The sequence below is a fragment of the Sander lucioperca genome, chromosome 13 (genome assembly GCF_008315115.2).
Source record: "Sander lucioperca isolate FBNREF2018 chromosome 13, SLUC_FBN_1.2, whole genome shotgun sequence".
NCBI classification, from domain to species: Eukaryota; Metazoa; Chordata; class Actinopteri; order Perciformes; family Percidae; genus Sander; species Sander lucioperca.
This window is the reverse complement of record NC_050185.1, coordinates 2,632,093-2,659,302: the sequence shown is the minus strand read 5'-3', so window position 1 is coordinate 2,659,302 and position 27,210 is coordinate 2,632,093. Positions and strand designations below refer to the sequence as shown.

Below are 27,210 nucleotides of genomic sequence, written 5' to 3'. Positions count from 1 at the left end.
GCACACAGTTCGGGAAGTATTTGTCCATATTCCGACAGAGGAACCAGTTTCGTTGACATCCATGTCGATATGATTACGCTGGGCGGTTATCCTGGGTCAAAAGAATTAGAAGGCTTTTTAATCCTAACATCTCCTGGGCAATTGATTTTGGATTATTTTGGTTGAATGCATTACAGAGTAAACATGGAACACAAATTGTACTCCACTGATAAAATTGTCTTATAGAAAGAATCATGTACTGCACATTTGTGGCCCATTTTCATCAACCTAACCCTTGTGGTGCTGGAACACAAGGCATGACCTGTTCAGGCAGAGGATAAATCCAAACTACTTCATATTTCTGAATTTGAATTGTTACCGTAGTACACACTACTACTGCAATAGTTACCAGCAGCCACATTTTTCAAACAGGGGAGGCTTAACTGTAATGTACTGTAGCTAACACCAGAAATATAGCAAATACCATACAACATATGTCCTCAGAAAAACGGGAACAAACATTGAAGTCAGACAATTAAAAGTCAGTGAGGTTTTCTTACAAATCCCAGCAGCGCTGGATGTTCCGCCGGATGTCCCTCGCCTCGCAAAAATCCCTTCATTTCGGGAAACAACAACAAACTTTGAGCTTGCAAGCTACATGCTGAAAATGACAAGTTTTGAAGAAAATGTGGATGGTGCAACAAGGCAGACCTGCTTGGTTCTTTCGGGTAATGATTGTAAAGATTTACAAAGAATATGTTTACAACTGGGACGTTTTGGGACTGATTGGTGGGATTGCTGTGGACGAAGTACACACGGAGCTACACTGACAAGAGCCAAAGAGGTTTAACCATGTATCAGCTAATTTAAATAGCTCACATTACTGTATTGTGTCAACAGTTAACTTTATTTAATATTGTATGAGGCGTTTTCTTTTGCCAAAACAAGTTCCTTCCTGAGACTATTTAGCAGAGCCACCGTCGCTGCGTCCAGAGTTTAGCACCGCCCAAGACCGTTGTGCTTGGTTTAAAGAAATGCAAACAACCCAGAGCATTTTTTCTCCTATTCCAGAATGTATATGTGTTAGAGGATGGATACCCGAACCGAGCCCATCGGGATCCATCGGGATCCATCGGGATCCAACGGTACCCGACGGGCCGGGTTGGGCTGGGTTCGGACAGATATTCAGAAATGATGTTCAGGTTCGGGTCGGGCTCGGTCACATCAGCACGATAAGGCATTGAACATTTTAAATTTAAAAAAGCTTATTATGTAGGTGCGCGCCTATGTTAAAGTGCGCTTGTTGCTCCGTGTGAGCTGATGCCTCATCTGTTGACATTTCTGAATGCCTTCCTACAGTTGCTTAATAAATGCTTTCCACATAAACAAACGTATATGTGTCATTAGTATGAGAAAAAAACGAGATTTTAACTGTGTCGGGCTCGGACAGAAATATCTTAATGCCTGTCGGGCTCGGGTTGCGCTCGGAGCTGGCAATGCGAGACTAGGAAAAGCCTAATTCATGTATGATTTCCTCCTCAGAAAATGTTTTAGTTTGGAAAAAACAGGACTAAACTTTTTTTTTTTTTTTATGTTCAGTTTGTCACAGTGATGACCTCAAATGAGCTGCTAGACTGCGTCCCACGGGGATGGCTGTGCATACCATACACATACTACTCTCTGCAGAGACTGTGGCCTCTAGGTTTGGCTTTGAAGGTAATGAGAGTGTGTTCTTTTGATTCATCTTTTTGGCTACAAATGACAGTGAAGCAGAGTGAGACACTGGATGGCTGTACAGGCAACAAAAGCCTCACTTTTAATCAACTGTTTCTTTTCCAGCTCTCTGAGTTCTCTTTTCCCCATTTTTCCTTTTTGATTGTGATCCTCTTTTGGGCCGTCCATCTGTACAGCCCAATCATCTGACCGAGGCAGATATGTAAGCTGAGCCACGGCCAGGTCTCTAGATAATGTGTCAAAAACAATACAGGGTTGAGTCAGATGGGCTTGTTATGCAAACCCCCTCTGCTTTAGTTCATGTATATCACAGCAATGATTTCATAAATAATCTGATTTGGAAAAAAAACATTTATCTTAATTTCCTAACGCAGAAAACCTACAGTACGGTGTTTTAAAGCGGTAAAGAAAAACCACAGTGTTTGTATGAAAGCGTTAAGCCTTTTTTCTTTGTCTTGGATTCATTTCTAAGGGCTTACAAAGGAAGAGCTTTGCCAGATTAACAGCATAAGACACATAAGGACAGGCAAACGTCCGTTATAACTGTAATCCCAGATATTATAGCCCCAGAAGGCAAAGTAAAAGATGTCCCTGCTGGGCTGCAGAGACTGCAGTATATTGGATATGGAGCTGTTTTCCATAGTTGACTGTTTGTAGGGTCTCCCATTCGCTTCCTTACCAGCTGGGTGTTGTTAGAAACAAAGTTCCAGGTGATGGTGTTGGTGCTGGGGTCACTGCCTGGCGCTGTGCTGTACGAGGCCTTCAGCACCACCATCTGGCCCTTGGTCACATCCATACTGGGTTGGGGCATCTGGATCTGGGCCCATATGCCTGGATGGAGGGGAAGGGAAGAGAAAGGAAAACTGTCAGTGTGAGCCATCTGCAAAACGGACCAGGTTTTCATCCACACTCATTGTAAGATGAATGAATCCGTATTAATAACAGCATTGAAAAGTTTACTTGCAAAGCTGACACAGTATTAAACATGTTCTTAATTCCATATTATGTCATTACTCATTCAGCTGCGGCTTTCAATGAAACTAAACACTTCACATGTCATGTAAAAATGTCAAAAGCACAAGTTATGATCTGATCCCACATTATTCATGACAATGATTAAACATGGACTGTGGAGGGGATTTGACATGCCATAAATGATAATAACACAATGTCCTACTATGCATCCTGCATGAATGTCACGAGACAAAGGAAAGTCTATGCAGTAAGAACACAAAATGGTAAAATATGCTGATGAAAAAACCCATTGGTAAGGGTGTATATCGGCCTTTCATCATGACTTCAGAAGGAACATATGAAAACAAGTCTACCCGTTATCATGAAAATCATTCCAAATGCTGTTCCTACCAACCACAGCTGGGAGAATATCCATGCAGGTGAGCTCTTGTGGAGGTGAAGTCTTCAAAACTCTACAATACACATCTTGTGTTTGTCATCAGGCTACTGAGCAGCAGAAACACAAAACAACTGACACAAGCTCCGTTTCTAACAGGCCGCTGCAAGAAGTCAATCTGTCAAGCTGCATGCTACATCTCTAAAAAGATTGGATCTCAGGGATTTATATGGGACTTTATGTGACATTGATATGTGACGTTCATACAAGAGCAAAAAAATTAAACAAAATACTGCAGAAGTGCAGAGATCCCCTGGGGAAAAAACATTGCAGGCACAGTAGAAATGACCTTAAGAGTAGTCATTTCTCAGAAGGCATGCTAGCACACAACATAATGAAGGACAGCAATTTTATATTAGATAATTCCCTAGACGTCAGGTTTATGTCTACGGCTATTAGACGTCTTTCAATACATAATTGCCTGCGGAGTAATATTTTTATCATCTTCTTGATGCTATATTTCTCACTAGTGAATTTGTGGTTCATCACAAGGGAAACAAATAAGAAATAATGTGTTGTACTCGGATTCATGTATTTATTGTAAAGCACAAGTATCTCTAATAACTTGCATGTATAGTTGATTACTGCATTCATTATCTCTAGATCCAACTACGAGCTTAATGAAATAGAAAGAGCAATGGTGTGAATCCACCTAAGGCTGTTAAGTGGGAACAGCAAGAAGACAGTTCATTTGTCTGGAGCAGCCTGAAATGAACTACTCAGGGGCTCATTGTCACAGAGTAAAATGTAACGTACATGTGTGGCCAGAGAGGGGCAGCAGAGAGCCAAAGGACATCTGCTACTCACAGAAACTTATATGGAATGCATTTTCTGCATGTTTATATTCACGTTTTCCTGTTGAAAATAATTGTATAGGTAGATACCATCTGTTACATATTTAATCTGTCACCTGTCAAGTATTTAAGCACATATTTGACTGAGACAGTGTTTGCTGTGTTGCTCAGTTAAGATCACTGTGCTTAATTTATGGATTAATTCAAAAAACATGTTTTGCTTACAGTAATTAAGGGTGTTGACATTGTCGCAAGTGGATGCCATTCCCTGCTTTGGTAAAACATCATTTTGCTTTGAATCACGTTGTGAAGAAGAACAAAGTCTACATCTGCCTTTTAATTCTCTGTCCATCCCAACCATAACAGAGATAATCAGACAGAGATAGCATAAAGAACACACACACACACACACACACACACACACACACACACACACACACACACACACACACACACACACACACAGCCTCTCTCCTGCTCTTCTCTTTCTCTCATCTCTAACCTTCTGACCTCTCCTCTAGGCAGGGTTTCTCTTTTTCTTCCAGACTTTTCTCCTCAAATATTCCTTTTAATGATTCCCACATTGAGAGAATGTGTACCTGAGTCAATTCTGATCAGTCTCACAGAGCTGCCAGCTATCAGTGTGTATGTGTGTGTTCCTCAGAAAGCATGCAATGCAGAAATGTGGCACATTTTTAAAAAGAAATATATAGGATTTCTGTGTGTGCTGTTGTGTGTGATTGACATGACCTGCGTGTGAATGATAATGCAAACAGATTGGAATCAAGCTAATGACATCCACTTACATGCACAAACACTCTTCTTCCACTACACAGCACTGCAGCAGGGAATGTAGAAAGACCTTCTATCCTACTCACCCTAATTGGTGCCATTGTTTGGGTGCCACAATTGTCACTAATAAGAATATTTCTCCACGCACAGGAAGTGATGCAATCAAATGTAAGTGCAAAGTCCAATCCTATAGTGTGAAGCAGACTCATCAGCCATAGCTGAACCTCTTTACTATATCTCCACCAGCTAGACACTACAAAGAAGAAACGTGGTCGACTAATGTCATGGTACATGACTTCTGGGTATTGAAGTCCTCAGTATTCAAACAGTTACCTCATGCTTGCTGCCATTTGGGGTCACCAACTTGCTAAGTTCCCTAGCACTGCTTTAAAGTCACAATGCAAGCTATCAGCTAAAGAAAGAAAGACAGATTGATGTGGTGTGGTGCAATTGTCAAAACAACTTGTTAAGCTTTTGTGGATTTGAGTTTTTATATACAGCTCCTGTTACAGAACAAAACATTTCTTTTAGGCATTTCTTTTCATATTCAAACCTCCAATAAGTGCACTTGAACTTGTGGGCTGTGGAAACAAGGTGTGAATGCAACCTATTACTTAAGTTGATATGGTGAATTGTTGGCAAACTGTTGCTTTATACTTGGGCCGTCCTCGATTAAAGTAGTCTACTTAGTCGACCAACACTCATACGATTTTGTCGACTAATCGTTTAGTTGATTTCATCGACAGATCTGTAAAACTGAGTTTCTATTACAAAGAATCATGCAAAAAAAAGAGTTTCTTGGAAATAAGTCATTCAGCATGAAAAAGCTTTAAAAATGACAAATTATATATATATATATATATATATATATATATATATATCTTGTAGCTCTGTTTTTGGTCTCCACCAACTCCTGAGGGAAATATCTGTCTCGTTAGCTGCTAAATGCTCCACCATGCTCACCAGCTAGTTGCTAACTCTGCCAGTCTGCTGTTAGCTGTGAGCAGGTAGCGTACAAGTGGGTTTTCAGAGCTTTTTCCGCTGAAAACAGCTGCCTGCTGCTGCTATGAGAGCGCTGAGAGTGAACCAACACAGTAAAGTTGCAGCATGACAGCTGAACGATGAGCTGAAACTCATTATAAAGCCACATCAAGCTGAGGGGAGCCACCATGCACATTACACATTAGTTTCATATTGTCATTTTATACAGTGTTATCATAAAAATATTTGATATAGCTGCTTTAATATTATATGTGCATATAGATCAACAAGATGTGTTCTGATTCCAGACAAAAACTAAGTTATAAGAAATAAGATGTGTTAAAAAAAATCTAGCTGTAAGATTAATTTTTAAATGGATGTTATTTCTAATGAACACCTCTGATGCTTTCTCTGCACCGCTGAAATTAGAACTGCAACAATGCACCGGGTAAAGAGATCTCAGCAGAGAGTAGGTGTAGGTATCGGTTTCTCTGTCACTGAGGAGACGGATGGAGCTGATACGTGTCAGTGATGAGACACAGAGAATTTGTTTGCTATACTCCTTTGGGAACTTAGTTTCTAATAAAGAGGCATGCCAATGAAGCGAAAACGGAAATACGATATAGACAGAGGTGAGGCAAGAGATGGATGAAAAAAGATGAACAATGGAAGAAGGAAAGGTGCTTTAACGGAAGAGAAAGGAAGGCCAAGAGATGACGAAGAGATTCATTGTGTCATTCAATCTTTAGACCCTAAGAAGACTTGCTGTAGCAGTGAGAAGCAGACCTCTCGTCTGGAGAGATGTTGACTGATGGATGGATGCTAGGATCAGTGCACATGCAGAGATGACAGAAAGAGGCTAAAGCATAAATGCAATGAGTCAAGGTGGAGCAGCTCGCCGATGATTGCAGTATACGCCTGTAACAGACTCCACTGAGTGACTGCTGGAAGTGTGGGAGAGAAGGATGAGAAAGGATGGAAGAATGGACGCACCGACATAAAATGACAATCTCTGGGAAAAGGACGATTATAAGAAAAACAACACAACACAATCATAGACTTGTATTCTTAAAGCAACAGGGGTTTACATTTTTGGACTTGTGTAATTAGAATGAATGCAATGCTTATTACATGAAGAGTTTGACATGTTGGGAAAATCACCTATTTCTTTCTTTTCAGAGTTAAATGACCAGATGGATCCTACTCCTAGGGCTGGATGATTAATCGAAAAATAATCGTAACCGAAATTCAGAGCCTATAACCGACGTAATTTTACCAAGTCGGTTATTTCGGTCTTTTAATCCTATTAATATTTCTGCGGCCGCCCACTGTGTGTTAATGTACTTTCCCCTTAAAACATATTACAGCAGCCGCGTGTGTAGTCACGTGACTCCGCCCCGTCCAGTCTGCGACCATAAGTGCTTTCCGATCGGATAGTACTTGTACTTTTTAGAGGAAAAGTACACTTCTAAGCAGTTCTAAGAACTACTGTCCCCCAAAATCTTTTTTCCCGTTTGCATTCCCACTGGCCAAGTGCCATAGGGACTGGTAGGAGGGGTAAGGGAGCGACGCAAGCACGGCAACGGTCTTTATAGCATCGTCACTAGACCTTAGCGCCACATACAACAACAACAAATGATGCTAATACTTGTGCACTTTCCCTATATTAAATGCACGACCATTCTCGTAGTAATTCACGTAATGTTTTGCTCAACACAGATGGGGCTTTATTATACTCGGAACAGACCCCGCCTCTGCCTGCTGTGCTGTGGACGTGTGTGTGTGTGTGTGTGTGTGTGTGTGTGTGTGTGTGTGTGTGTGTGTGTGTGTGAGAGACGGCCGGCGAGCCGCAGGACACGCTTGTGGAGTTTAACTCCGAAAAGACAGTTAACCACAGGTTCCCGTTAATCTTATGATGGACATTTATTATTTATTTTCTACATTTTTAGGAAACTTTTTTTTTTTTACATTAAAACTTAAATTACTTTTTTATAAGACATTTTTATTTCATTGTAAAATCTACTGTTGTAGATTTCAGTTAAGTTGTTTGAAATATTTAATAAATAAGCATTAATTGCTATCTGTGTGTTGTTTCCTTATTTTAGAATCACAAAGATAGGATTATGCACTCTTTCAATAGAAAAAAATAACCGTGAACATATTTACAGCATAAGAAAAGAATTTTTTTTTCAAATAATCGTTCAATAATCGTAATCGAGGTAACGTGATTATGATTGTAGCCAAAATCGTCCAGCCCTACCTACTCCCATGACTAAATATGAAGCTAGAGCCAGCAGCCTATTGGCTAAGCTTAGCATAAAGACTGGAAGCAGGGGGAAACAGTTAGCCTGGCTCTGTCCATCGCTAGTGAAATCCACCCTCCAACACGTCTAAAGCTCACTGACATGCTATGTCTTCTTAGTATAATCCATACAAAAACCAACATGTAAAATGAAAAGTTGTGGTTTTATGGGGGTTATGTGCTATATCTTGACCTGCTCCCTGTCTTTGTGCTAAGCTAACTGTCTCCTGACTGTTGCTTCATATACGACTAACAATTCCAGCGTTGCTATGGTACTGATAAACAAACCTGCTAATGCTAATTAGTTAGCTAGCAACAGACATCAAACTATTGACATTATACCGCTATATCACATTTAACCGACGTGACATGTCAACGTCCTGGGCAACTTTTCTGTATAAGAGAGGTCATAGAGAATCGTACATTCAGACACTTATCAGTTGTTCTAGTCTCTCTGCCATTTTTGTGAGTCGCTTCCGAAGCTTTTCAACGGTGTAGTACGACGTCCGCTGGGGGCGTATTGCGTATTACGGCGCTGATTTCAAGTGCCAGTGTGAAGGCGGCGTAACAGATAGAGTGGGATCAATATTCTCATCTAAATCTTGGCCAAAAAAATGGGAATAAGCTTTAAATAAGCATATTTCCTAAAAAACATCTTTCAAGTGTCTTTGTAGGATCAGGACTTAAAGTTTGATTGGGTTATTGTGTGACTATGATCTTTAAAAGGGTTAGTAAAAGTCACACAATAACACAAACTAATTACCCGATGGAGGCAGCGGTAGACCAGCAACTCCAGAGTTCGTTTATTACGTTTCACAATTACGTTTCTTTGTCAAAGGAGTCTGGTGGCTTTGAAGAGAGCATAGAGCGATGATACATGTAACTGCTTCAGTTCCCCGTCGGAAAGGGCTTGCTGTGTGCCCCCGTCCACAGCAGGACATTTCTTAGCTTCCGTATCTGTACTCCTACCTGTTTCTCCAAACTGGGGGCGTGCAGACCACCATCTACTGTAGCTAGCACACTGAGTATGGAGAAGTACCTCATACAACCCCACTTCAAAATATCCAAACTATCCCTTTAAGAGGTACAGTTGTTGCTGATGAGTCCAGCTTTGCATGGATTTGGTGCTCACTCACTATTGTGGAAAAAACAATGTGGCATTTTGTTCTAAATCTGCAATTTGTCACCTGTAGTGTACAAACAAGACTTCCCAGAAGGGATCACCCAGACACCAGCATTTCATTTTCGGAAAATGGGCCAAATCTTCAGCTCCTTATTAGTGTAGATGGGCCTCTCTTCATGATTTAGCCTGATTAGACGGGTGTGTTTTTCTCCATGCAAATCTCGCCAAGTGCAGCTTTAAAAAGATTTCCTGACAGAAATCCTCCCTGATCCCGATGTGAGTGCACCCCACCAGAAGAAAAATACGAATGAATGTATGGAGAGATAGAAAGTGGAGGGATAAAATAGAGAGATGAACAAGGCCACACAAATCACACTCCTAACATTCACTCTTCACTCTTAATTTGGTCAGTGAGGCTTAATCTTTCCCAGCGTGGCAGCTCTGAAATGCACTCTGCAGGCTTCATGACGATTGGCTTTAAATATTCCATGGTGACTGATGGCAGGGCAGATGGGAGCGAGTTGGCTCACTGTAGAGAGAATTAAGGGAGTAATGAGGTCTGGATGGTCTCACTGAAAGATAATGGAGGAATTTCACTAAGTCGGATTTAACAAGGTGTTTCATGGTTAGGTGGCTTTTATTCATCCTTCTGCCTTCAGACGTGTGCACTTGAGTGTGCACTTGTACCAGGACTTACAGTACGGAAGTGGCTATTTGGAAACAGTAGGTTATAAAGCAGTGCTTTCCAAACTTTATAAAAAAAAAAACAGTAGCCAACCCCTGATATAATATGCATATATGTACACAGGTGCTTATTGGTTTGAACAAACCAAAGCCCTAAAACGTGTTGTGTTACTGTAACCAGCAACCGTGTTGTCATGTCATTAGCTAAAGGTGTATATGTATGCGTGTATGCATGTATGAATCTATGAAAGTACAATATGTGTACGCAGTACATATTTTCTTTTTCTCTTCTTGATTATGTGCATGTTTTTGCATATGTAAACATGAATGCATATATATATATATATATATTTATATATATATATATAAGCACACTATGATAGTAACATCTGTGCTGGTACTTTTTTTTTCACGTGTGCAGTGTGTTTTCTGTTTTAGTAATTGAAACTAAATGTAAAGGGTTTAAAAACATGTTTAAAACATCTCCCGGGCTAACGATATGTATTGGCACAATAAAGTATGAAAAAAATCTAAATTAAAAAATAAGTAGGTAAGATAAAAGTTAAAACAATAGTAGCAGTTTTACTGCTGTATGGCCTTTATAGCTATGTACTACAGTAAGTTTCCAGTATTCAAATTTTATGAAAGCTGTTGGAGAGAATGTATCCAAAACAATTCAGTTTGACAGGCCAGGAAATAACACACGCACACGCACACGCACACGCACGCACGCACACACACACACACACACACACACACACACACACACACACACACACACTTTCATTGCTATTGACAGCGACAGTAAAATCAAGCTGTTTCTTTGGAAAACACGGCCACACATTATTCACGCATCAGTGTTCAGTTCAGTGTTCTGAAAGAAAGCACAGCTCAATCGTGTGTACAGTTATAATGTAGTTATGGACTCAGTGTAAATGTATGGATAGGTCTCCAGGCAACATATCAGTGTTGAAAAAAAAGTGTTATCTAATTCATGGGTTGAGAGTATGAGCCTCAGAGCCAAGTGTATATTGTACACATGAGTTGGTTGGCGCTCCTTTGAGCTCTATGGAGGCACAACAGAGCCAGTTGATGAACATAGTTTGCTGTGTGTGTGTGTGTGTGTGTGTGTGTGTGTGTGTGTGTGTTTGTGTGTGTGTTTCTGTATGTGCAAATAGTGTAATTACAGGAAACACTTGAGATTGAGCCTGTTTACTTCCACAGGCCTCGCTGTAGATAAAGCAGTAGGTAAGACGTGCTCTTTCTACATAATTTCAAATACGTCTGTTCATAAAAAGTAGAACAGCCTGATTTAAGGGAGAGAGGACAGGATGAGAACAAGAGCGATAAAAGGCCGAGAGACGAGGACGAGATGTTATAATCTGGATGATCAGCAGGGAGAATTAGTTCAGTGTTGCAAAGATGTCCCCATGGAGGACGAGTGAGTCCTGTCCCTGGAGGCTGGGTGGAGACGGGATGCCTTGCTCTCGCATGAAGATAAACTACTGAACCAGGTCACGGGACGGGCATATCATTTCACCAGATCTGATCTGGGTTGGTGGTTCTTCTGTCATCAAAGTGGGAGGAAATATCAAAATAAACGCATGCCGCAATGTTAATAGATGGTTGTCTGCATAAACCTGTTTCATGTTTACCCGTACGCCAAGAAGCTGACAGCACTGAGGTGTTCTAGAAGTCTCAGGAATACATTTTGAGAATTATTTCTCACTGACAGATTAGTGTACTTGTTTGCCTCGTCAGTAAACTGCGGCTCTACTTCCTTCCTTGGAAGGGTCGCAGGAGGTGTCAGATGTGCATGTACTGTACATTTGTCTTGGCAAAAATGGCAAATGACGTCTGTTACTACGTTTGTATATGTAAACTAAATGTAATATGAGGACACTGACTAATAGTTATGTGGGTGCTATGTGAGGGCTGTAACATAAAGCTACTACCTGGATCTTGTTGTTTGTTTTGCAAAAATATCTTTTCCGGTGTTAAATTGTTTTCTACTACCATTTCTAAAAAGTTCTTAGTATAACTGCTCACAAAATATAGTTAATCATTATTATAACATATTTGAACCATACACCTAAATTAATCAAATGAAGCATGGTTTTGATTTGAACCTTACTTTAAAAAATGATAAAAATGGGTCTAAACTAAGTCTAAATAACTAGCTGTGTGACTGTTACTGTAACGGTCGAGGTGAAAATTAGGAGCAGAAAGAGAACAGGAGGTTTTAACAGTGGGAACATTAATGTGAATGTTTAGTTGGTTTATGATTAAAATATTTTTTGTATTGCACGTTTAAAACGTCCCAAAGTCCCTAGCATCGCTTTGCCAGACCTTCCTCCACAGAGCTGAGGAGGAGGGTCTGGCTAGTCTACACGGCAGGATGGAGCCTCTGCAAAATTGCCTCGGGAAGGAACTTGTTTTGGTGGAACATGTGTACGTTCAAAAGTAGTTTTAGTCGTGCAACAGAAAACTCAGATTGGACAGATAGTCTAGCTAGCTGTCTTGATTTATCCTGTAGAGATCTGAGGAGCAGTTAACCATAGTCCTCACAAATCTACCGGAGGTTCGAACGCCAACACAAAGAAAGAGGAAGGGGACGGACATCGGTGAAAAGACATGCATCCGGCGGCACCGGAGCAATCCCGGAAGTGGAACATCGTGGCTATAGACTACAAAGTCCATGACTTCAGCTCTTCGGTTCCCCTCTACTGGCCAGTCACACAAGGAACTGGGCTTGATCCTGCACCGCAAAACTAATGTGGTGAAAACTGTTTAAGGGCCCTGACACACCAACCAGACGGCCGACCGTCGGCAGAAAAGCCAGTCGGACTGATCAGTCGGGTCCCGAGGTCCAAAAAATGCCTCAGAACACACTGAGGCGACGCCGACTTGAGCGTACGCTCTGCGCGTGCGCGAAACGTAATACGTCTCCATAGCAGCAGGCGGCGCTGCTCTGTATTGTTTCCATTAACAGTCATTAACAGCCGGTTTTCAGAAAATGAAAACTGGCAGCTGATTGGACGAACGCGTCACGTGGTTCTTTTTTCTCCGGAAATTCACAGCCAGACTGTCATGGCGGCTTGTTCAGAATACGATCTCATATTGTACTAAAATAGTTCACTGAAACGTGTTTCTGAAAACATTTTAAGCGAGAAATAGGCCGTGCAGTTGCTGAATCTGTCTTCATTTCAGATTGACAAAGGTCAGTTTAAAAGATTTTCGTCAGATTTTGAGCGGCTCATCCGCTCCCCATTTCCGGGTGAGTCCTGACTGCCCTGTCCCCGACTGAACATGTCAGGTCGGCCCAAATGAATGCCGACGGCTCCTCGGACGGCCGACGGCACGGGACACACCGAACAGACTCGAGTCACCGACCTCGCCAGACGGCCCGACGCCCGATTATCGGGCTGGTGTGTCTTTTCTCTAAGAAAGCATTGGGAATCTGACTAAAATGAGATAACACGATGGCTTGAATTGCAAAACGGGAAGGTGCTTTTATTTACAAAAACCGGGGTTGAACGTCCCGGGGCTGGATGTCCACGGCAAAAAACATTGAAGGAGCAACAACAACAAAAACTCGTTTTTCGAATTATTTGTTAATATTAAGCACTGAATTATTTATTCACACCTAACATCACACATTCACAGCTAGAACACATGAAGACAATGCTTTTACCTTCATGCACATACAGTGTGTGAATATTTAATAGCACACATTCAGAACACAGTAACTAACCTAGCTCTGGGGAGCTTATTCCCCAGAGTCCTTATGTTTTTTCACCCAGCAGTTTTCCTTGGATTAGGGTGGCACCTAAATCACGGTTGCAGCTGTCACCGTGGTCCTGCCCCGCGCCCTGCTACGCTCTGCAGTGCCCTGCTACGTCCTGCTACGTCCTGCTATGCCCTGCTACGTCCTGCTATGCCCTGCTACGTCCTGCTACGCTCTGCATTGCCCTGCTACGTCCTGCTACGTCCTGCTATGCCCTGCTACGTCCTGCTATGCCCTGCTACGTCCTGCTACGCTCTGCATTGCCCTGCTACGTCCTGCTATGCCCTGCTACGTCCTGCTATGCCCTGCTACGTCCTGCTACGTCCTGCTATGCCCTGCTACGTCCTGCTACGTCCTGCTATTCCCTGCTACATCCTGCTATGCCCTGCAGTGCCCTGCTACGCCATGAACTATTACAACTACTATTTCTAGTCACTGTTCCATTATCTTTATTGTGACTATTATTGCCACTGTTCATCACACCCCCAACCGGCACCGTCAGACACCGCCTACCAAGAGTCTGGGTCTGTCCAAGGTTTCTCCCTAAAAGGAAGTTTTTCCTCACCACTGTCGCACTAAATGCTTTCTCTTGGGGAATTACAGGAATTGTTGCGTCTTAGTACATTATAGAGTATGGTGTAGACCTATTTTATCTGTAAAGGGTCTTGAGATAATTCTTGTTATGATTTGATACTATAAATAAAATTGAATTGAATTAACCCACAAGCACTGCCTTATAGAGTAGGTGTTGAATTTAATCATTGCATCGATGCATCACGATGCGGCCCTGGACATGACCTGGATATGACTGCTTAAGTTTGTAGATGAAAACCATGTGTATCAATATATAATATCGAGGAGGTGACGCATCGTGATATCAAATGGATTCAATTCAAACAACTTTATTGATCCCTAAAAGGCAAATTCAATTTTGCAGTCAACCAGTCACATAAAAAACAAACCATCGCAATCATTCAATCAACCAACATGTCAGTAGCAGGAGGTCATCGAATGGGAAACCCAGGCAAGAGCAGCAAAGCACACACAGGTTGCAGAAATTCAGCTAAATTAAATAAATATACAGCGATAATCCAACTTAAGTAAAGTAATAAATACATAAATCAAAGCATTATGCTTCCCCAGGATTCCAAGCTCTGCATGTTACAGGTCGCTGCCATCAGCAGCATTTAAGAGCCTAATGACAGAAGGAATGAAGGAGTTCAAATATCTGTTGGCTATACATGGGGGGTGGGGGGGCTTTTGGGGAGGATTTAAATCGTTGACAGGATAATCGTAATCAAATTGAATCGTGAGAAGATTCACACCCCTACTATAGATACAATAAAAAAACAAACAGGAAACAACAGAGTGCAAACATACCCAGGTGGCAATACTGTATGTTGGATAACATTTAATTTGGTAACAAGCCAAAATTAAGCCTAAATAGAGATCTGCTTTAAAATCATTTAGAGCTCCGAAATCCCACTTTAGGCAGAAGCGTTTGTATCTACCTCTGTCCGATACTGACACACTTTAAAAGGAAATGAAGGATAAATATTGAAAAGGAAAAAAACTTTGAAAATGCAAACTATTTATGCACCATGCTTGAATTAAACCACTAGGGGGCCCTGGGGCAGAACTGAGATGAGTTCCCAGTTGGTGACCTTCCTCTCCTCCCCAACAATAGCTATGCTCCACTCACTTTTCACATACACAGAAATAATGCAAAAGTAATCCCATTACAGTGAGAATCCAAAAAGTGCTCACTTTATTTCTGAATCCTACTACTGTTGAAAGAAGAAAGTTGGTCCTCACGAACAGCACAACACTCCAACACACACACACACACACACACACACACACACACACACACAGCTTCTCGTTCACACAGAGGGCTCAGGGCAAGGGACCGAGCAGAGCTCATCATCTGATAACTGTACGATAGCCGTTCTCTCCAGTATAATTAAAGGAGAGAGAGAGACACAGCAGTGGGACTCTCAGAGAGAAGAGTGTGTCGTCTCTGTCCTCGAGCTGCAAAACTACCAGCCACTCATCAGCTGGATACACTGAGAGAGAGAGAGAGACGAGAGGAAGAGGGAAGCATCTGCCTAATTGGGGGAACAGAGATAGTGTGAGGCCAGGAGGGTCAACAGAGTGTGTATGGGTGTGTGTGTGTGTGTGTGTGTACGTGTGTTTGTAGCTGTGGAAGTCTGCGTGTGTGTTCATGCACAAGTTTATTTTTATGGCTTTTCCATCTTCCTACAATACACACACACATATACACATCTCCAACGCTGGACTTGCTCCCTCGACAGCTGATACAAAGCTTTCCTGTCTGAATTCATCCTGCACACTGAAAATGTACAGAGTGATATGTAGAGTTGTCAACTATTAAATCAATTGCCCAACTATTTTGATAATCGATTAAGCGGTTTGTGTCCCCAAAAATCTCTGATTCCAGCTTCTTAAATGTGAATATATTGTATTTTCTTCACTGAAGTTTCTGTTTCTTGAGATGAAACAAGACATTTGAGGACGTCATGTTGGGCTTTGGGAGACACTGATCGTCATTTTTTTTTTTTTTTTTTTACCATTTTCTGACATTTTATAGACCAAACAACTAATGGATTAATCGAGAAAATAATCGACAGATGAATCAACGATGAAAATAATCGTTAGTTGCAGCCCTAGAATATTTACAGTCGCCGTCACTGTGTGGAAGGTCCTGCTGTCCATGCATATAGTGTGACAGTGTGTGCCGCATTTATCTGGGTCACAATGTTCACATACACATATTAATATGGCGATGCAATGTGTGGCCTTTATTACTGCTTACAGTACCTGTGGCATACACTAATATTGAGAATTTCTTTAATCTTCGATTTATTTTCATTGTATTAAGCTGTATACATGTTTAACTAGTTTATAAAATACAGGATTGTGTTTAAAGTCACCAGGAGTGAGCGAGTGGGGAAACATGGCTGCGGTGCAGATGCTCAGCCTGTTTGTCAGGGAGGGAAAACTGGCCATGGATGAAGTTTTCATCACCACTGGCCATTGGTCAATCAGATGTTTGTTCTTCCATGTTTCCCATCTGATATGATTTTTTTTATTTTTCGTAAACAATAATTCTGCCGGGCAAATGAAAAATGGATCAGAGGCTCACTGCAGCACTTCACGGCTTCACAGCTCTCATTGGTTGGTGCTGCAGCAGGTCTGCCCCCAACTTTGGCCCAGACTGAAATATCTTGATATCGATGGGACTTCTGGGGCATTTGGTGGATCAATCCTACTGACTCTGATCCCTGACTTGTCCTCTAGTGCCACTGCCACCTGCACAGGAGGTCAGGATTTCCACTTATCCAGTGCAATATCTCAACATCTACTAACTAGATGGATTGGCACACAACATTGATGGTTCCAGGATGATGAATCCTAATGACTTTGACGACGCCCTAACTCTGACCCTGGCCTGGATGCCAGCCAAATTTAGCCACAACATTTAAGGTTAAGTTCGGTCTGGACTTGATCCGTTGTGGAGCAACTATGCACGAACCAGAGGTGTTTGGACCAATCAAATTGTCAGGGCGGGCTTTATACGATGATGGACAGATGATCAACAGTAACGTAAAGCCTGCCTTTGACTTGCAGCTTCTGTGACGTCTGTCTCCGTTGCTCTGATTGGTTGGAGGTCTATCCAATTGAGTGCAGAGGCCTTTTCTTTCCTGGTTCGGTTGAAACACGCCCCATAATCACAGCCCAATGGAGCAGTATAAGCAGTTAAAGGCAAAAAATGTGTCAAACCATTCTGAATGAAGTATTGTGGTGCCGCGGAGACGTCCCGGCCTACAAATCCTATCCTACAGACTAAAGGAGAACATCTTTCTTTAGTACAGATCCTCGCACAAATCACACTATAATCATTTAAACTTTTTGAAATGTTAGCATTTTTCAATAAAAATGAGAATAATGAAACAAAAATGTTCATTCCCTCCTCTATCGTGAACCATATCGCATAATCAGAATATCAGTCAAAATAATCGCAATTAGATATTTTTCTGATATTGTGCATGCAGCCCTTTCTGCTCATGGGGTTTTAAAAGTCTGACACTGAGTCAGTTTCCTTTGTTCCATGTGTCACAGCCGCTGCTACTGCTGCTAACACTGTTGGTAAGCAGGCTTAATCAGCAGACCATAATAGAAAGGACCAGGTTATAATAACTAACTTTCTGCAACACCAGCATGCACCGTCCCTTTTACCTCCCACAGGATCTCTACCTGAGATCTCAGCCCCCGGGGAGGACGCGCCTCACGGTTTGATAGTTAGTTGTATAGTAGTGAAGTTAGTTAGTTTTGAAGATGGTGAGCATTTTCACTGAAAATTAGGCCCTATGTTCCCACATTTCCTTTATCCTAAATTTGTATCAGATTTTATCCCCCTTTCTCCCAATTTGGTAGCCAATTACACCCAACCATTATCCAGTAGCAATGGACTACAGATGGAATGTAACCCTAACCCTAACATAGGGCCTAATTTTAAGAAAAATCTTAGAAATGTGGGAACATAGGGCTGACCCATTCATTATTAGTATTGGCCATTCTTATAAACAATGTTTTAAATCTTTTTAAGGCTATCATACTCTATTGAGTAATGATATAATAATCCTACAGGCAACACTTTTTAATTAGTGACCTACCAAACATGGCATCCAGCAAAAACTTACAGCTAACAATAAACATAATAATTATTTGTCGCCAACACAGGATTAAAGGTGTTAGAATGAGAGTATGAGCTGAAAAAATACCAACCTCCTCACTCCTCAATTGTCCTGTTTCAAAAGCAAAACCAAACGCAACCATAAACACAAAGCTAATATACATATGTTATCTGAGCTAGTGTACCATACACAAAGGAGTGTGACAAATTAACACATCATTTGCTCATGGAGATATACTCATAATCACACAAACCATAATCATATTATAGTGTTAACATGAACCATGTCTTACTTGTAATTTAGTCATAATTACATTACAATGATGTCTGCTGTAACAGACAAACATGCTCATCTCTGCTGAGAAACAGACACATTCCTGCATATTCCTGAAGTTTCTCTGTTCCCATGTTCTTATGCAGCAGTGTTCATGTGCCAGTGTGATGTACAGGTTACTGATAGCAGCTGAGCCTTTAGCAAGAACAGAGAGCGCCTTGGTTAATTGGAGCTGCCTTCCATCTGATCCAGACACCATGGGAACAGTTGGAGAGACACAATGACTGAAGATCTGTCAATCGACAGAGCTTGAGGCTCTAATTGAGCACATGCTGCTGATAAAAAGCCAACTCCCTCCATCCAACACGATCGGTCTTATCAGCTGACGGAAACAATGGCACCTCAAATCAAATCCGGCTTTAGACACACAAAAAAAGTCATGCCGCAGCCATGGCTCGAACTTAACAGCAAAAGTCTAAAACTGTTCTGCTTTCGTTGATTAGAAGTGGGACGGGACAATCTTTATGCAAAAAAAATTAGAAGCAAAAGTTCACAGTTCACAAAAATTAAAGACTCACACCACACACACACACACACACGCACACACACACACACACACACACACACACACACACACACACACACAAACGCACACACACACACATTTTAACCATTTATTTATGTCCACATGAAGAAAATGATACAGGGACACAAATGTTACGGAGGTAGTACAATACATACGCAAACTCATGGACCAGTGGCATGCAGCAGGTCTTCACAATATCACTTAATAAGCACAATACTCAGTTCTTAAGTAGCATCGTCTCCGCCATATGTGGCGGCTGCCAATAATAGCAGATATGGCACAGTACTTTGCGAGCTGTTTAGCCCTCTTTTTGGCCATCCCAAGTTGTTGCAGCCCTCTTACTTCCAACCTGTGTGCGTGTTCTAGGCTACCAAATATGAAAACGAGTAGTCTGCACTTCTAAAACTGTCTAAAAGTCTAAAACTGTTCTGCTTTCGTTGATTAGAAGTGGGATGGGACAATCTTTATGCAAAAAAGAAGCAAAAGTTCACATAATCTACAAAAAAATTTAAGACAGCCTCACACCACACACACACACACACACACACACACACACACACATACACATACACCACACCACACACACACACACACACAAGTGCGTGGCACTATCTTTGTGGGGACCCGTCATTGACATAATGCATTCCATAGCCCCTTACCCTAACCTTAACCATAACGTAATTCTATCCCTAATCCTAAAACCAAGTCTTAACCCTCAAACAGCCCTTTAAGCTGTCTGGACCCCACAAGTATACTGTATTCCTGGTTTTTGGACCCCACAAATATAGTTAAACAAGAACACACACACACACACACACACACACACACACACACACACACACACACACACACACACACACATACACTTCCTCTGTATTGTATGGATGATGACAGGGAGGAAAAAGCTGGGCCCGCTGATAGCGCTGTGATGGAGCTTTCTTCCAGGATTAGCCTGTTTGTCTTGGTAGGTAGCGTTAAAGTGAAGTCTAGTAGTCGGGGTCAGTCAGGAAGTAGCCCCCACAGAGACACCAGCAGCCTTTAACACACTCCCCACTGGCTGACTACTCCCACATTTGAATACAGGCTCACTGACTTCACTTACTGGTAGTAATACTATTAGCAAACATTACAACGGATCAAAAGCTAATGCCATAAGAAATTGCAGATTACTGTAAATTTATTGTCCCAAAAATAAACAATTATTTATTATACTTGCTAATTTCTAAGAAATGCAATAAAGAGGTGAAGGCGCTCCCCTTATGGTGGACCACCATGGGACCTTATTTAGGAAAAAAAAAGATGTACTGTACTGAATGGGGAGAGACAAATAATCATGTAATCCTGTTTGAATTGAGCCATGAGTTATGGTGTACAGTGGCGCCAGCAGCCGTAACCCTGTGCGCACTGTGCGTAATTTTTTTTTCTGTGAGACATGAACATGTCTAATGATAAGGATGCGTGGCTGTGCACAGGAGCAGCAGCAGACAGCAGCTCTGTCCTGCTCTCTGCTCTGTCCACAGTATTCATTCTCTCATTAATTATACCTTATTTTACCAACAACCCATCCACTATTAACCACAGTGTTCATTTTCATGACTCCATCTGTAGATAAACTGGTTGCCATGGACGCTGAGTATCCCTTAACCCACGGACAGAGCTATGGCATGTTGTTTAAATCACGTGTGTTAACATGGACAATATTCCGGTTATGAGGCTTATCCCGTTTTTGATCATATTGGGGATATGATGTTTACATGGCACACAGAGAAATCGGGTTATAGAACATCTGAGACCTACTGCTATCTTATAAAAGTTGTTGTTTAAAAATCTAAGGAGACAACAGTGCCTCCAAGAAATGACCAAAGAGCTTGCCTGTTCTCAACGGGATGACCATGGACATGGCTTGTGGTAGCAAATTTTCAAGAACACATCATTTTGATACATTAACCACATTTTCAAATTTCAAATCTTAACAGTTCATTTCTAACCTAAAAAAAAATAATTTTGTTTTGGTGATACAAGAAATAAATTGACAGTTGCAAGTCAAGCTTAAGTTCCCCTCGCAATTGGCTCTGGTTGATGTGAAATGCATGCTGGGATATATGTCTACCACAGCCTCAAACAAGTCTAACAACTCTATTGATATGCTATGAAGATGTTCCACAAATTCATTCAGAATCCATGCAGTAATAACAAAGCAAGATTGAACATATCCGCTACCAAAGCCCGGTCTGGACCAATCAGTGATAAATAATGCCACTTTGGTTTGAGCTGTAACTGTGGTGCCTCCCTGGGTTAATGCGTGTCATTTTGAAAAAAACGCAGAAGCGTGAGGCAACATTTCCTGCATTTATTCAAAATCTGAACAGCGGAACAGAGAACTGTCAACAGCACACAGAAAGCACAAGGAGACAGTAAAGGCATATGATTTGTCCAGGGAGTCACGGACAGCTGTGGACATCAATCTGGACGATATGGACAGATGACAGGTGACATGATCAGCTCAGGACACTGTTGGATCATTGGGAATTCAGCCCAGGATTATTGCACCATACGCCCCTCCTCCTACTACTACTACTACAACTACTTCTACAGCGGTGTATGTGCGTGTGAGACACGCACACACGCACACACACGATTGCACGCACACACACACACGCGCACACATGCACACACGCACACACTGTAACTCTTTTATTGCTATGTCGTTTACTCAGGGTAAACTATTTCCTGCTAAAGACACACACACACACACACACACACACACACACACACACGTTGACATATAAACCCACCAGGCTTCAATCTGGGAGTCAGGGTATCATTTCTCCACTTTAATCAAACGATGGCAAACATTATGGTTATGACGTGACTCTGTCAAGAAGATGGACGGAGATGCGCTGTCTCCAGTGGCTGATGGTGTGTGTGTGTGTGTGTGTGTGTGTGTGTGAGTGGATGGCATTAAAGAGATGTGCTCCCATGGTGGGAGGTTGACAGGCGCTTAAGTGAAACCAGGAGAGATGGGATTGTGTTGCACATGAGTGAAGTAAGGACAGCTATGTGATCACTGTGTATAAAAGCTACGTGAATGGATGACTGAACAACCGTGTGTACTTTGAGATGTTGGGTATTTCTAACACAGGCGTAGATTTTGGGTGGGATGCAGGGGATATGCCCCCCAATATTTAGAAAAGGTAAATTTGTCCCCCTCAAAAATTATGAAAACAAAGAGCCAAAAAATAACCATTCAATACAACAATGAAGTGAACAATGCAGGAGAATAATAATAATAATTTCCTTTACGTAAATAAAGACATTTGTGCAGAAAAGGCACAAATTGTTGCACAAATTCACCACAATGCCGTAAATTACATGTTTGATGCTGAAAATGTTATTTGGGAGGACCCCCAGACCCCCCAGTTCCAATGTGTCCACCCCAAAGTTTAAACAAAACTTACGCCCTTAATTTCTAACATGTTGTGTATGCGTTTAGTTGTTATGCTGGCATCACACTCGACCCATAATGCAAGTGTGCTGCTGCCAGCTGAGCACAGAGCTCTGAGAGCGAGAAACACAAAGCTAGGCTGAAATTAAACTGATTAGATGTGGCGATCATTACATTAATTCTCATTTTCAACTCAACCGATTCTCTGACAAAACGCTTTAATCACAAAAAAGTATTAGAGAGGCGCGGGAAGTCAAGCGAGCCTCGGGGGTGTGTGTGTGTGTGGGGGGACAGTGGAGCACTTTAAAAGACACAAGAGCGGAACAAGGACTTGGTTTTTTGGGGAGATGAAAGCAGTTTTTCTGGCACTGAAGGAGCGGACAAGGTCCATAATGACGCCATTTGGTCCTCCCATGGTGCAATGCACACGCTGCATTCGCTCAGAACCAGCGAGAGCAGATGTTGATGTTTGGATGCTAAGCTCTAGTGTGTATAATTAATCCTCCTGTCTAATTAGGAAATCAGGTGTGTCAGTGTACAGTAGAGACACACTTTTCTCATCATAGTCGGGTTCTAACACGTTTGATTGCTTATTTAGTTTCTGACAGCTTCCTCTTATTAAGATTTAGAGCTTCGGCCTTCTTCTAAGTGCTTTATTAGGTGTTACACATCTTTCAAGATCGAAGTCTTTGGTGTTGAAAATGGGTTTCTCCATAATTAAGAGCCTGGTCTTGCACGGAAGGAGAGAGGAGGACGATGCTTGGAATCAAAGATAAGAGCTGTGCAGGGAGAGAGGGAGTAGCATTCATCTTGTTTGGACACAAAGACTGATAACGTATATAGGATTGGGAGGGAGGGGTTGTCTGCTGTGTAGCAATGCTAATTGAAGATGCCGGACAACAGAACATGCTAATTTGTGAGGGAAGAACGTGATTTGGAATGTGATCGCATGTTGCTGTGATTCAAGAGACACACGGCAGTGTGTGTTTTCTGGATTACATCATCACTGGTGGACTGCACATGGAGACAATGATGATGAGCACTAAAAAAATGGACGGGTTGTAAAATGACCATGACACAGAGCGTCAGACAGGCCGGATTACATTTTTCTCAGAAGGTGTAGTGGCTTTCCCACACACCGTGTCACAACACTTTAGTGACGCTCTTTAGTTAATATGTTGCCACATTCACATTAAACACACACACACACACACAAAATTGCATGCACACACACGCGCATGCACACACACACACACACACACAAACTTGCATGCACACGCACACACCCACACACACACACACCCACACACCCACACACACACACACACACACACACACACACACACACACACACACACTAACTGTTATCCTTACACAAGGATCAGGCATAGTAAAGAGGATTACCAGTGAATTCTGGAGGGCAAATAAAGTATGCTGTTGAAATCTTGCAACAATTAGGTTTGAAATATTGGTCATTAATTAATGGAGACGTAACTGTCCTATGAGGTCTTATGGTGCCGCTCAGTAATTTTGGAAAATGTGCTTTTTTACAGAAAGTGAGACACGATCCGTGTCATTCATAACTGGTCTAAATGGAAGAAACCATTAAACTATGTAGACTAGCTACTTTTATGGTAGCAGCACAAATATCCAGGAAAAAAAATGACCAAAACAAAAACGTGTGAGTCGGGCAGGCAAAACACTCCACTTCTGAGATGCTCCTGGTGTGGTATGACGCATTGGCGGACGACGGAACAAAACCACTGCGCAACCACAACGCAGCACATCCGCGCCTGCTGGAATTCCAGGGTAATGGAAACGTTGCTCTGCTAAATGCTATTTGCTGGGAGCTATCGGTACAGTGTGCAGCTATTTTGTCTGATAATACCTCTAGCTGTTTGTTTTTTTATCCAGCACATGTAAAAGTTCTCTGAATGTGGTGCTACAATCTGTCTTTCTTAGCTGTGACATGAGACATTTGACCCTTACTTCTCAGGTTTATATCTTTTAGAGGTGAAAACAGGACAATCTCAGGCCTAGGATAAACCAAGAAGCGCTAACCTGCTAATATGTGTTGCTGCAGCCTCGTGACAAACACACAGGGTAATGAGCTGACTGATAAACATTCAATCAGTTGTTCAACCGAACATCAATCACATCACCATAACGTAGTGGGGCGCTCTCAGCATCCTCTGATAACATCCTGTCTTTCCTTCTTACAGAAGACACTGCATATCCTAATTAGCGATCCCAGAGAGAGAGCATGTGGGCGTGGGGGTTTCAAAAACAAACAAAAGAGCTCTCGGAGGCGGGAAGTGACAAGCAAAGTTCACTGTCCCCAGAGGAAATGGGTATTTTGCTGTTTGGTCTCTGATATCCCCTCCAGCCTCAGTGCAATAGAAATTCCCCTTTTATTCTCCACAGTGGATCTACAGTCACTGAGTTGAAAAAAACGAAACAAAAAAAACACAGGATCGAACTATTAAATCAGTGTGTCGGGGATATTTGCTGAGTATAGGCTTCAAGAGACAGTGAGAAAACAGAGGAGAAACAGTCCCTTGGGTATTCATGACAAGCAATCAAAGAGCTACTGTGGACGGATTATTCAAAGGGACGTCCGTCTCTGATAAAGCTAAATCTCCGAACTGTGAGGAATTGTTTACGGAAAAAATACCAATTTGCTCGGTGTCAGCTCTGTGTTGGCAGAGGGCCAGGAGTGACGACTTAGACCAAAGATAGAAATGTCAGACGGTCTGTATCACAGAAGAGTCTTATGACATCATGCTTTTAGACTGCAGCTTGGATACAGGTTTATGGTTCCACTTTTTTTTGAAGTTCTTTTTTATTGTTTTTTATGTGGGATAAAAGTGCTGTTTATCTGCATGTTCATGTAACTGTGACATTGGAAGTGACAGATAGAAGCTAAAGGAGAAGCCTTTACTCTATGAGCAGACGCATCAAGTGCTCAAAAAGAAAACCTGACCTGACACTCAGAGGATGTTGTACCAATTTCACCTTAAGGCCACAAGTATAAAGTTCACTATACTCCATTGTACATACACTAGTGACTGCAATGCAGGTGTTATGACCAGTACTTTTTAATCACCAGATAAAAAGTTAAAAATAGGAAGTTGTTTTGGATAACAGCGTCAGCTAAATGACATGTAATGTAATGTAAAAAAGGAAGGTAGATGCTCATGTGTTCTGGTCTTGCCCTAGATTAACAGCTTTTTGGACGAGCATTTTTTTTTTTTTTTTTTTCACAATTTAACACACAAAAACTAAACACTAAACATACAATACATACAAGACATACTCACAAAAACACAACCACACACAAAAAAAAAGAAAAAAAAGGGAAAGAAATAATAATAATAATAATAATAATAATAATAATAATCCTACGCTACCACAGTCTGTGGGTTATCCATTATTCAATGTGAATTCATCATTTTATAGTCTTTATATAATTCAGTACTAAGGACCATGTGGATAAGAAATCTTGCAGTCTTGAATGCCATTTACTTGTAATTTGTTCAATGGGCAACAAGTCTATTATCTGCTCCAGCCATTGATCCAATGTGGGTCCTGACTGGGAAATCCATGTAGTAAGTATACATTTTTTGGCAAAGTAGAAAAACATTGTAAACACACATTTTCTTGTATAGGGAAACTTATTTTCCACATCATAATTCAACAAATATAACACAAGTTAAAAGTTAAAAATAGGAAGTTGTTTTGGATAACAGCGTCAGCTAAATGACTGAAAGGAAGGTAGATGCTCATGTGTTCTGGTCTTGCCCTAGATTAACAGCTTTTTGGACGAGCATTTTTGACACCATGAGTGGAGCCTATGAGCACATTGTCCCCCCTGGCCCTTTGTCAGCCATTTTTGGAGTTTCCCCTGGCGCTGACCTCCCTGTTGCGTTGGGGCGGGCCCTAGCGTTTGCATCTCTGCTAGCACAGGGACTGATCTGGCTCAGCTGGGGGCTTTTCCCCCCCCCCCCCCCCCCCTGCACACGACCGTTGGGTTGAGGAGGTGCTCGACAGTTTGGAGCTTGAGAGGCTTGGATCTTCTTTGAAAGGCTCTATCTTGACATTCCTGAGGACGTGGAGCCCTTTCCTAGAACTCGTTGACTCCCTCAGCTTATCTCCTGACTTGGAGGACTGAGCTCCTTCTGGACTGCTGCAATTCTCTCCTCTTTATCTCTTTTATCTTTTTTACTTTTATCTTTTGGATGTTGTGTGTCCTTACTGGTGTGTGTTTGTCAGTGTGCATTGGTCTGTATTGTTTCTCCCCGTCTGTTTTGGACCTGTACTGGGTTGGTTTGCGTGTGGGTAAGGAAGTGACGTTTCAGTTCCACCATGCTATGTTCACTTTGTTCACTATGTTGTGTCACTTTTTGTTAAAATTCAAAAGTCAAATAAAAAAAGGAAGGTAGAGTAATAGCTTAATAGTGGTGTTAAGTGACTAAGTACATTTATTTATGTACAGTACTTACAATACGTAAAGTTCAAGGTACTACAACCAAATACAGAACCACGCTGCTGAAAAAAAGAAACTGACAGACAGAAAATGCAACTAATAACAATCACTAACA

The 27,210-nt window shown here is 41.7% G+C and overlaps 1 protein-coding gene across 2 annotated transcripts in view; it reads right to left on the bottom strand.

Annotated features, from left to right (window-relative positions):
• The window catches only part of esama (endothelial cell adhesion molecule a), a 76,905-nt gene that overhangs the window by 6,645 nt on the left and 43,050 nt on the right, over positions 1–27,210 (bottom strand). For both annotated transcript variants that reach the window (XM_031310930.2, XM_031310931.2), the window contains exon 2: positions 2,393–2,544. In XM_031310930.2, coding sequence (XP_031166790.1) covers positions 2,393–2,544 — 152 coding nt within the window. The remainder of the gene's footprint in view (positions 1–2,392; positions 2,545–27,210) is intronic.